Source organism: Mytilus trossulus, chromosome 12, assembly GCF_036588685.1.
Source record: "Mytilus trossulus isolate FHL-02 chromosome 12, PNRI_Mtr1.1.1.hap1, whole genome shotgun sequence".
NCBI lineage: Eukaryota > Metazoa > Mollusca > Bivalvia > Mytilida > Mytilidae > Mytilus > Mytilus trossulus.
This window is the reverse complement of record NC_086384.1, coordinates 6,445,515-6,457,583: the sequence shown is the minus strand read 5'-3', so window position 1 is coordinate 6,457,583 and position 12,069 is coordinate 6,445,515. Positions and strand designations below refer to the sequence as shown.

Here is a 12,069-nt window from a genome sequence, read left to right as displayed (position 1 = left end):
TTGATACGTGTATAATATGCCCAATTGATCCTTTAGCGCTTCGCGTGTCTATAAGGTGGTTTGATAGTTTAGTAGTATTTATATAAGTGTTCCGGATGACGTTAAAATTAGAAAAGCGCGTCGTACGAAACATTATTAAGTGGTATTTTCAATAAAAAAAAAATCATTCTATTGTGCTATCGTTCCCAAATCCTTTAGGAAAAATTAATGTTCTTCACTTTTGTTTATCTTTAACCTTTTCCATTCTGACTTGCGTTATTGGTAAGTCTTTTGTAGACAAAACGCGCGTATGGCGCAAACACTAAATTTCAATTCTGGTATCTATGATGAGTGTATCGTACATGTATAAGCATAAGGAAATGGCATTTGGTTTTTTCGTATTACTTCACAATTGTCCAAGAAATTGGGTTAAGATTAAATTCGTGTATCACGTTGGGCATCGAAATTCTAAGGTTTGTCTTGATGAATGTTTATCTGATGCTTTTGACGCTTTTCAAACGACTTATCTATACCACTATTATATATTGAGCTTAAAATAGGTCTCGCTGATTCTTTTTCGACCCATTAACGATATCGTTTTGGCATGAATGAAAAACAATTCACTCAACGCAACAATTTTTCATGTTTATAATCTAACCAGAAACTTTTGATGGGGTTCGTGTTGCTCAGCCTTTAAACTGATAATGCAGCGGGGAAAGGCACTTTTCATCACGTTTGGCACAAATAATTAAAAAAAAGCACAGCATCTTCGTGAAATTTAGCACCTCTTATGGTGTATCTACACATACCCAACACTTTTTAATTTGGTAACTGTAACTTGGTCGCAACACTTTCTATCCCTTTGCTTCACTCATCTGAGTTTTATTTAAAATGATTTTGTCGCAGAAACAAGGGACTAATGTGCACATGACGTCAGTCAAAATGAGAAAAACAGAGACAAATACATACCCAGCTCCTAAAAATAAGATGGCAAACAGGACGAAATATGTGCTCAGAAAAGATGAGCAATTCCAATTATAAATACAGTATCATTTTCGGGAATGTGAATCCTCAAAATACGGAGACAGAACAAGTCACTTCAATAGAGATCTATCAGACATAGTTTGAGATATGACACTCAATACATTTGCAGGGATAGCAACTATAAATCCCGAGCTTATCTTAAAATCTAGAAAAAATATGCCTCTTTTATAATGGTTGGGCAGGTCCAGGACTGATGATTTACAACAAAACTTCTGATATCGGATCAGTGACTGTATATGACATAGAAACAGTCAACGCAATCGGACTGCTTAAATAGAATGAGTGCAGTATAAAAGCGCATAACAACTAGTAAAACATATAAGACAATGTGTGAATTTCTTGTCTCGCTTGTGTTTTTATCAAATTATCTAATTGTGAAAACTTAGTACATTTTGTGTTTTGTGGCAAACTTGACACTTATTTGTCTTTTAAAGATTTTTCAAGAAGAACAATATTTAGATATCATTGATTTTAAAAAAGGTAGACGTTCGTATGACGTTAATAAAGAATCGGTGCTCGCCAGTGCTATAAAACCAGGTTTAAGCCACCATTTTCTACATTTGAAAATGCCTGTTCCATGTCAGGAATATGACAGTTCTTGTCCATTTATTTTTTATGCGTTTTGTTATTTGATTTTGCCATGTGATTATGGACTTTCCAAATTGATTTTCTTCTAAGTTCAGTATTTTTGTGATTTTACTTTTCCCATAACAGTTAGGAATTGAAAATGCTAGATACTAAAAAAGTCGTATTGTACAGCTGATAAAGTTGAGGATGAGCGTCATGTTTCAATCGAATGCTCACTACATGTTATGGTAAAATAAAGAACTTTATCATATTAGTATTGTAATGTCTTTATGTTAACCCAGTCATTATACCACCGCTTCGAAAACGTAGGTAGCATAATGTCTTACCTCTGCCCGTCAGTCTGTCCGTCAGTTCGTTCGTCCGTCCCATGAATATTTTCGTTGCATCTTTTTCATGAACAACATTAAGAGGATTTCTGAAATTTGATTTCAGGGTTTATTGATATCGGCTTAGCGTGTAATGCGTTTTCAAATTCATAACTCAACAACTTCCTGTTTACCGAACACTTTTCACATGAGAGCCAACTTGAAGTTGAAAATGTTTGTCATATTTTTCACAGAAACTACAATACAATAACTTCTGAAATTTGGTTTCTAGGTTTATATAAGTCAGTTAAACTATGTAATGCTTTTTTCATATTCACAACTAAACAACTTCCTATTTACCGAAATATTGGTGCGGGATTATCATCAGTACCTCTTGAATTATATAATAATATGCTCTTTATAGACCCTGTAATTTGGAAAATGAAATATTCTTTTCTGTTCTATTCTATATACAGATTTTGAATTGAGTATATAGAAAGTATTCAAACTATCTTAGTCTTATCTGTCGGAGCAATGGGTTGTCGGACTAATGGGTTGTCGGACCAATGTGCTGTCGGACAAATAAGATGTCGGAATAATGGCGTCTAACCGTGGGATCACGTCTAACTCAAAAACGTGAAATCGAAATATAAAATTCATAAAAATCAAAAAGGAACTCTCGTCAATAGATATAAACCATTCAGCAAAATTTCGCAAGTTGGTGAAAGCATTCTTTTTAATTAAAAAAATCAACTCGGAAACGTAAAATCTATTTATCAAATAAAACAAAAGGGAGCTCACGTCAATAGATATAAACAAAGTTTTATGCAAATTGGTAAATAGATTTTAACTTATGACCTACATGTTGGCGACGGACGGACAGACATTCAACTGTATACCACACTGTGTTTCGTAAACGGGCATATACAAATTATCTTGATTCTTAAGGTCTTTTCTGTGGCCATCTTAACTGGTTGAAAATGTATAAAGGTGAAGCTATATCTTGATACAGGAAATAAAAGTACCCGCCTTAGAACAATTACCCTCAAACTCAATCCCAGCCTTCTCTTTGTAGTCAATTTTAGATAGATATTCTTAAACACAAGTTACTGTCTGGAAACTACAAAAATGCCGGTCTTTGGCCCTGGATTACTGTATGGTTAGAGCAATTATCTTTAAACTCAATCCCAGCCTAACATTTGTGATATGGAACCTTGTGGTCAAGGTCACATGAAACCTGCCAACGGTCAAGTCTGCCTTACAATCATTTCACAAATCAAATACAGTTTACCTATAATTGCATTCTGTATCAAAGTTATCCGAAAAGTTGAGGTCAGGTAAACTTTGTCTGATAGCTATGTAGACATTGCAAGGAACCAATATACCAAATAGTTAACATATTACTCATAATCATGGAAATTCACACAACAAAAATTGAAATGAGACAGATGCACATCTTGATACGACTGCATGAAGATGTTGAACCCCGAAGGCTGAACAACATTTGACAAAACGTTCAAGCTTGATACAGCTTTGTATTTCGATTGTGATAAACATTTTACACAGTAAAGATTTCTGAAACCAAATGCATGTGGTCTATGCATTTACAAAAATTAAAATTAGACATATACTTACATTTGCATTAGGGTCCAGTATCCAAAATCTAAAGGTTTGGGTAGATTCAGCATTTTAAACCAACAACAAAACATATCTTTTTAACTAATTTTTGACACTTCAGACCTTAATATGAGCCAATTTGAAAACCATGACAGACCAAAAATCAAAGTTCCAAGTTCACTGTTAGATCCAGCATATAATTCAATGTATGTTGAAACCAAAGAAAACTACATTTTGGACCTAAAATGACTTGTAATTTCAGGGCCTTTTATAACTGACAATGCAGTATGGGCATTACTCATTGTTGAAGGTTGTACAGTAACCAATAGTTTTTGATTTCTATGATTTCTCTTGTGGAGAGTTTTCACATCGGCAATTATACCACATCATCTGTTAACATTCAATGTGGATGAAATTTCAATAACGGCCGGGAACCAGATTGCGTCATTATCTCCCCTGTAACTAGTACTGTATCGTTTGCATTTACTTTTGGAACTAAAATGGGGAAAAGTATTTCCTTCATCAAAAAAATTTGGGAAAAAGCAGACATATCTTAGCAGCAGCAGGGGAAGGTGAAAATGTTTAAACAGAAAGATCTTTATATCACAACGATGGTTTATACACTAGAACATGTTTAACATTTATAATTTGAATCAAGAAAACTGTTAACTATTATAGTTACGTTAAGCCACAATTGTTCTGTTGAAAAGTATAATTTTATTATCTTTCTAATAATATACAGAAACACTTTCATTTGCGGTCATTCGTTTGACTTGTTCTTGTCAATTGAACGTATCTATTTCAATCAATCAAGTTTAAAGACAAAGACATTCACAATTTGCTTACGTCTTTTTCACAAGTATGGTTGAAATCACGCAGATAACAAAAGACATTTAGTTTTAAATAACTAATTACAAGTTCAATTGTGTGTGTCTTCTGTTCAAATCAAGGTAGGTTTCTTTTTACATTTTTATTAGCCATTTCTTTTTTTTTAAAGTCTGAAATCATGCAAAAGAAGTTATTGAAATTATAATTTGTTCAATTGAAATGCGAGTTTTCAATATTTGTTTTGGGTACAAACGTTCTGTTTTCTACATTAATTTTCACAACTATAACTATCTAAAGTTGACCAAACTATTCAAATGATATTATCGGAATTGTCTGACTAGTAGCTGACCATGATCAATTAATTTAGTTTTCTATGTTGTGTCTTTTGTACTTTTTTTGTCTGTTCGTCTGTTGTTTTTAGCCATGTCGTTGTCTATTTTCGATTTATGAGTTTGACTGTCCTTCAGGTGTCTTTCGTTCCTCTTTTATATTGTCAGGTGAACACGTGTGGCAGATTTCCGATATGACAAATGAAATTCAATATAAAAAAATATTATACTTATTAACTTCATCATTTCATACTATTACAAAGTCATCTGGGAAATTTGGTTTTGTTTCTAAAAACACGATCTCAATGTCTTTTCGCTCTGAAATAGCAAAATGTACCCACGTTTTGAATAACATACAATAAACATAAGTTTAAAGTTAAAGTATTTTCGTCATTTTTTTCTGGTGTGAAAATATATATGGAAGTGTTTAACGACCTTGACTGGCTTTTACATGGTGTGAAAATGTAACCCCTTGACTGTTTTATACATAATTGTTAACGGCTGATGCTAAAAGCGGTTTGGTTCCGGGTACGGACATTGACCGAGAACGATGATTTTCAGGGGCGGATCCAGTCATTTTAAAAAGGAGGGTTCCTAACCCAGGGCACAATGGGGGGGGGGGGGGGGGGGGGGGTCCAACTACATGTCCCCATTCAAATGCATTGATCACCCAAAAAAGGGGGCTCCAACCCCCGGACCCCCCACCCCTGTATCCGCGCCTGATTTTGAAAATTAAAATGTTTTCAATATATAACTTTTTTATGTTAAATTTCAAGAAATCAATTCCCATATATTAAAACATGTAATGATGTTATATACCTTTACTTAGTAACACTCCATTTCTAAAATTATATAAAAAAAATTCCTTTGTTTTGCAATAAACCGATTATGAACTTTAAGTTAGTTAAAATAATATTTTTGATCCTCATCTTATGTTGTTTTTCTAAATTTGTCTAAATGGTCTGGTCATTTAAATTTCATACAGGTCAAAAATCAGGATAATCATTCTAAATGATGAACCTTGATTCCATTAAGTTAAAGTGAATACTTACTGTGCATTGTATGGTAGTGTTAATGATTGTTTAACTCAAGGTAATAAGTATTCTGAAGGTCAAGGTAATAAGTATTCTGAAGGTCAATTAAAAAAAAATACTCTACATTTTAAATGAATGGATCCTTTGTAGTCAGACAGATAGTCCATGACAAATAAATGTGGTAGTGAATAAACATGTTTAAACCAGCAGAAGCACAAAAATGCAGAAGACAATACATACAAGATTTGTATAAAATTAATGATAAAATTGTCATTGAAGTTAAGAATGAAGTCTACTTTAAACTTAAGCTTTAAACAACAGGAAAAAACCCGACATTACTTGTAAAGTAAGGAATCAGGAATGACTTAGTACCAGCATTACAAGTTCAAAAATAACAACCTCCTTAGTTCTATTGATATTAAATGATGACTTAAAAAACAACTACACATTTGTATGAGAATAACGATGAAAATGTGTTGGTTTTTCTCTGAGGCTCTCACTCAAACAACATGTTTACCATGCATAGGCTATCGTGTTACTTCCTTCCGATATCGTGTTTTTAATATTGACATATGATTTTAGGAAAACCATGTGGACCTACATGTAGCTGAAGTACCTTTTTTCTTTTCTTTTTTTTTTGAAATACATCAAAGAACAGTTACTGTTAAATGTTTAATTGATGAATTGTGGAGAGTACAGTAAGACAAAAGCATAATCAGTGGCGGATCCAGAACTTTACCTAAAAGGGGGGGGGGGGGGGGGGGGTTGTCCTCTCCAGTCATGCTTCAATGATTCCCTATATAATCAACCAAATTTTTCCCACGAATGAAGGGCTCGGGCCCCAAAGGGTCCCCCTGGATCCGCCTATGGCATTCTTATATAGATTGACTGACTGATTATGTGTTTGATTAATGTCCAGTAGAAAGTATTTCATCTGTCTTCACGGCAATAAACATAAATATTAAGATAGGGTCTGCTAAATGGGTCTACCGGAATGAAGATTTCTTTTGTGTAAATGTGTACCCCCTATAGTGTTGTTTCATCATACAGAGAAGTTGTCAACCTCTCTTCAGAGGTATTGTATTAAATGCATTGGACGTGTCTGTGTATTGATACATCTTACAAGGCCGGTAATTTCGTACACTTAAACGTGATGACTGCGGTCGATGTATATATCCTAGTGGCCCCTCGGTATTTACACGAACCCCAGGTTTTGGCTTTTTTTCTGGATTAACCCTCAACGGGTACAATCAAAATTAATTATATAAAAGCCTAGGATGCATAAATACTCGAAAATATGCGGAGGTTAGAAATATGTCTGAAAAGGGACATGCATAACAGGACCAAACAGGACCCTGCGATAAACAGTAATTATTTGTAAGGGAGCTACCATTTGAATTTTATGGGGGGCTAGGATGAAATTTGAAAAAAAGGCAGGACAGGAGTTTTGAGGGAAAAAAGGCAGGATAAGACACTTGCAGGATAAACTAAAAAAAAAAAAAGCAGGACCGGATAGAGTGAAAAATAAAAAGGCAGGACAGAGATTACAACTAAAAAAAATGCAGGACAACATTTTTCATCCTAGCCCCGCCATAAAAATCAAATGGTAGCTCCCTAAGAACGTACCAACATATCACATTCCAGTTGTACCTCCTCCTGTATACCTAATACAAGTTTATAGATAAAGAAAGATGTGGTATGAGTGCCAATGAGACAACTCTCCATCCAAATATCAATTTTAAAAAAGTAAACCATCATAACCCAATGTACGGCCTTCAACACGGAGCCTTGGCTCACACCGAACAACAAGCTATACAGGGCCCAAAAATTACTAGTGTAAAACATTCAAACGGGAAAACCAACGGTCTAATCTATATATAAAAAACGAGAAACACGTACATATTACATAAACAAACGACAACTGCTGTACATTTATTCCCATACATTTTGGCAAATGTAGACATTATGAATGTATCTTATGTTTGTTAATAATATTTTCTTCTCAAATAGAGAAAATGAATTTGAACCTTGATTCAAAATTTGTATTCGTTATAACCATGATTACCAATTATTACATAAATTTTAATGATGATGCTTTATCGTTACGCTTGATACAATTGCACTAATTTAAAAACTTTATTTCTGTTTGTTCTGAAATGATAATGGTTGCTTTTTCAATGTTGTTTCATTACCAAAGGCTCATCCTTTGTGTAATGAATAATATTACCAAACGTGCCTTTTAATGTTAAGTGGTTTAAGTGTATTAATTGTTATGACGTTATGAATATGGGTTGATTGCTTTTATTGTCATACGAAATTAATATTTAATCGATTATTAAAATATGATTTTGCTAAATGAAGAAAACATTTAATTAATAAAACAAATAATTAAAGTCATTAAGTATTATATGATCATGCATATATATATGTCATTTTTCAGGACATCGTAACTTATAAATTGAAAATCTAAAAAACTACCTCAACATTTTGAAGGCTATTTGTTGCAAAAGCGGGTCTGATATTCGTTGATCTAATTTCTTGGTAGTTTTTATATAAGAATGAAAACATTTACAGCGGTCAGATTTCAGTTTCAGTTCATTTTGAGTCTATCATGTATACTGTTTAACGTGGTATATGGACAGACCTCTACAAACATCCAACAGTTATACACCGATGTGTTTACAACTCACCAAAAGGCAGTTATTCCAAATTCGAACTTTTCGAAACCTTTAGAAGTAACACTGAAGTTGTTTTTGCTTACGATTACACGATTTGACGAAGTGGATGAAACATTGGACACTGGAGTTGCAATTCTGACCACCTGGAATAACGATGGAATTTCATGGAACCCGTCTTCATACGGTAATGCAGAATCTATTGTTGTGCCTAAAACAGATATATGGACCCCGAATTTGGTACTATTAAATTCCGTTGAAACTTATGAACCATTAGGAGGAACTAACGATAATCTTGGAACAGTTTTTTACAATGGTTCTTCAAGTATATTCTTGGGCGATTTATTGTCTTCAAAATGTGTAGCAAATGTTTACAAGTTTCCATTTGATACGCAAACGTGTGTGCTGTCATTTGTTGTATGGGGATCAACAATTAAGGACGTAACCTTGACAACAGATCCATATCCGGTTGATGTTACTTACCTCATACCAAACTCTGATTGGACACTGCAGTCATACCAAGGTAGAACGTATCTTTGGGGGTCATTCGATATATTGGAACTTTCACTTACCATTAAACGTGCACCTTTATATTATACCATAGTGGTGGGTTGTCCTACCATTTTGTTCGGATTATTAAATCCACTCGTGTTTCTACTTCCGGTAGAATCCGGAGAACGTGTAGGACTATCAATGACTGTATTACTATCATTTGCAATATTTCTGACCATGGTACAAATGGCTGTTCCTGCATCTTCTAATCCAATGAGTCTTTTATTGGTCTTTATGATAGTGACTATTGCTTTAAGTGGAATAATTGTTGCGGTAACTATTTATATATCATCACTTTATTATAGAGATCCACAGGTAAATATGAACACTATCTTTAAATATTTTGGATCAAGGCGGCACAAAAATAAAAGATTAATTGTAGTTGTTCCAGAGTTAGAGAAAATTGAAAAGGAGAATGTGAAATACTCAGCTGAGATGAATATCACATGGAAGGATGTCTGCGACGGACTAGATACTTACATGATGGTTATATCTTATTGTATCATAATCTTCATCAACTGTTTATTATTCATTATTGTTACGGTGTAATGTTTTCAAATAATGTAGAAAACTGTAATTGTTAAAGTTGAATTATAAATGGTCGAAACAATGAAATATTCTGACCCAACGTTTTTTTTTTTTTATTTTCCATCAATTAAATATACATTTCATGTTGATAAATCTTCTTTTGCATTAAATACTATTTTCCTTTATTTTTTTTTTTATTACTGACGATAATACATTATTGAACTATGTGTGTGATGTATCTTCCAGTATTGCTCCAGGGACAAAAACTATACCATGGAGAAAATCCTAAATATTCACATAGAACTACACAGCTACTTTTGCATACTATTAGGTACTATTTCTGTACTAAAAAAATGCAGTACTGGAAATTTACTTTTAATATTAGTACTATTTCTTACTTTAAAACTATTGTAATATTTATTTACTTGTATTTTACAGTACTTGATTTATACTAAATATTTTGGTACAGAAATAATACAATATTCCATGTTTGAAAATCATAACTTCAAGAGATTTGATATAGAAAAACTTTCAAAATGCTGAAAATGTAACGGTAGTAACCAAAAATCTGTAGTACCTTTTCAAGTACAAATAAAGTACTGTAAAATACAGGTACCTAAAGATTACAATAATTTTTAGAGTAACAAAATAGTACCGAATATTAAAAGTAGATTTCCAGTACTACAAATTTTTAGTTCAGAAATAGTACCTGTGTAGTTTTTTTATATATATATGTAACACTCAGAAACGTGTTCTTCCCCCCAAACGTGTCCATTTCTCAACATCCCAAAAACGTGTCCAATCCCAAAAACGTGTCCTTATCAACATGCGCGTAGCTACGTTTACGTCAAAACGCCCGGGCGTACACTTGATTTTTGATTAAAAAAATCTTTTTAATCTCAATAATTCAAAAAGATCTGGTTTAAAGCAAATCAGTCTTGTAAATCTTTCTTCAAAATTTTGTAACTGCGAACAAAAGGTGAAATTTACTTTTCAATCAGATGGTACCGTATTATATTATGTTTTTACTTTCTTTCTGTCAAAGTCTTAATCTACTTGGAATTCTTCTGACTTTCCTTTTGTTTAAAGCAATTAATAATCAGCTGAGATTCGATGAATGCTTTGAAGTTAACCCAAGCCTGTGACATCTATTCTATGTCGCGAAATCAAGAAATAGCGATCCTAGATTTGTAGATGGCGTCAACATTAAGGATTAAGTACAGATGTATCTACTTGTTAACTGCAAAAAGAAATATAGAATAATAGGTAGTTTCGTTTTTGATACTGACTATATCATATGTAATATCTCAACCCGCCATGACGGGCTCGTCTAGATATTCCACAGTCAGTATCCTAAACGAAACTACCTATTATTCTATATTTCTTTTTGCATTTAACAAGTAGATACATCTGTACATTATGTGGTTAAAGTTCGTTACACTTCAATTATTTGGTCAAAACTTTATCGATTTTTATGAAATCTGGCAGAAGCGTTTTTGTGATAAATGTCTTAAGCAAAATATTGAAAGTACATTTTTTTTAATTTGGCATTTTGGCAATTCACAGGTGGCCTCACGCCCTGTTTTTAAGATTTTCTACATGATTACTTTGAAAACCTTCAGATATTGACGTGAAACTTAGACAGAGGTTAATATTCAAGATCAAGAGAAAAAAATCGGAAGAAAATATTTGTCTATTTAAAATCCTGTAATGGACACATAAACGGACTAAAATGAAGCGGTAAACCCAGCCTCGAGAACCACGGTTAATCGGAACTCTTTGCGAATTTTTATAATGCACCTTATTATCTGTTCCGAGAACACAGGTACATGTATGTCGTAGTGTTTTTTTTTTCAGATGATAAACGAAAATAAAAAAATCCAACCAGCCCTTGTGCGCTTTCTCAATATTTTTTTACAGTGTGCAGTACTATTTTTGGACAAATTATATCCAAAACCATAATAACCTTCGTCGGCTCCAACTAAAAATATGGTTGAAATCTTTTGACAGCTTCCGAAATGTTAATTTTTAACCTTTTTTAGCTGGACCAAATCACTACTTTACTTTGAAATACATGAAACAATTTGTTTTACAGTGTAATTTCATCCCTCTTCTTGTAATTTATTCATTAAACATGAATTAATAAATTTGAAAGTAGTATAAAAAGATTGTCAAGTAACCAGGTAACACATTGTTCACACTATGGTCTATTTTCAAAGGACGAAAACTGGGTTCCCGCACACATAGTCTATGTTCAACTTGCTATTGATTAATTTGTAATGACTGAAATGAGCCCCCCATCTCGAACACACTACTGGTAGGTTTTATAATCTGGATCCGACTGAGGCCTTCAACCAACTCTCCGAGGTTAGGGCGTACACTTAAAAATAGTCTAGCTACGCCACTGATCAAGCGTTATTTGTTTATTGCTATTCCATTAACGTATACTAATTTTACCATTTCATTAAAAATATAGATAAGGTACTTTTTTAAACCGGCCTAAAAAAATCGTTAAAGTGGGGGCGTCATTTCGGCTATGTCGTATGTAAATTGTAAGCAAAAATAATTAGTTAAACTGTACAGTTAACGG

The 12,069-nt window shown here is 33.2% G+C and overlaps 1 protein-coding gene across 1 annotated transcript; it reads left to right on the top strand.

The window, feature by feature from the left end:
- Nucleotides 1-8,282: 8,282 nt before the first annotated feature.
- On the top strand, nucleotides 8,283-9,500 carry LOC134693606 (acetylcholine receptor subunit beta-type unc-29-like). The gene has a single exon (XM_063554449.1). The coding sequence runs from the start codon at nucleotides 8,283-8,285 to the stop codon at nucleotides 9,498-9,500; it is 1,218 nt and encodes a 405-aa protein (XP_063410519.1).
- The last annotated feature ends 2,569 nt before the right edge of the window (nucleotides 9,501-12,069 follow it).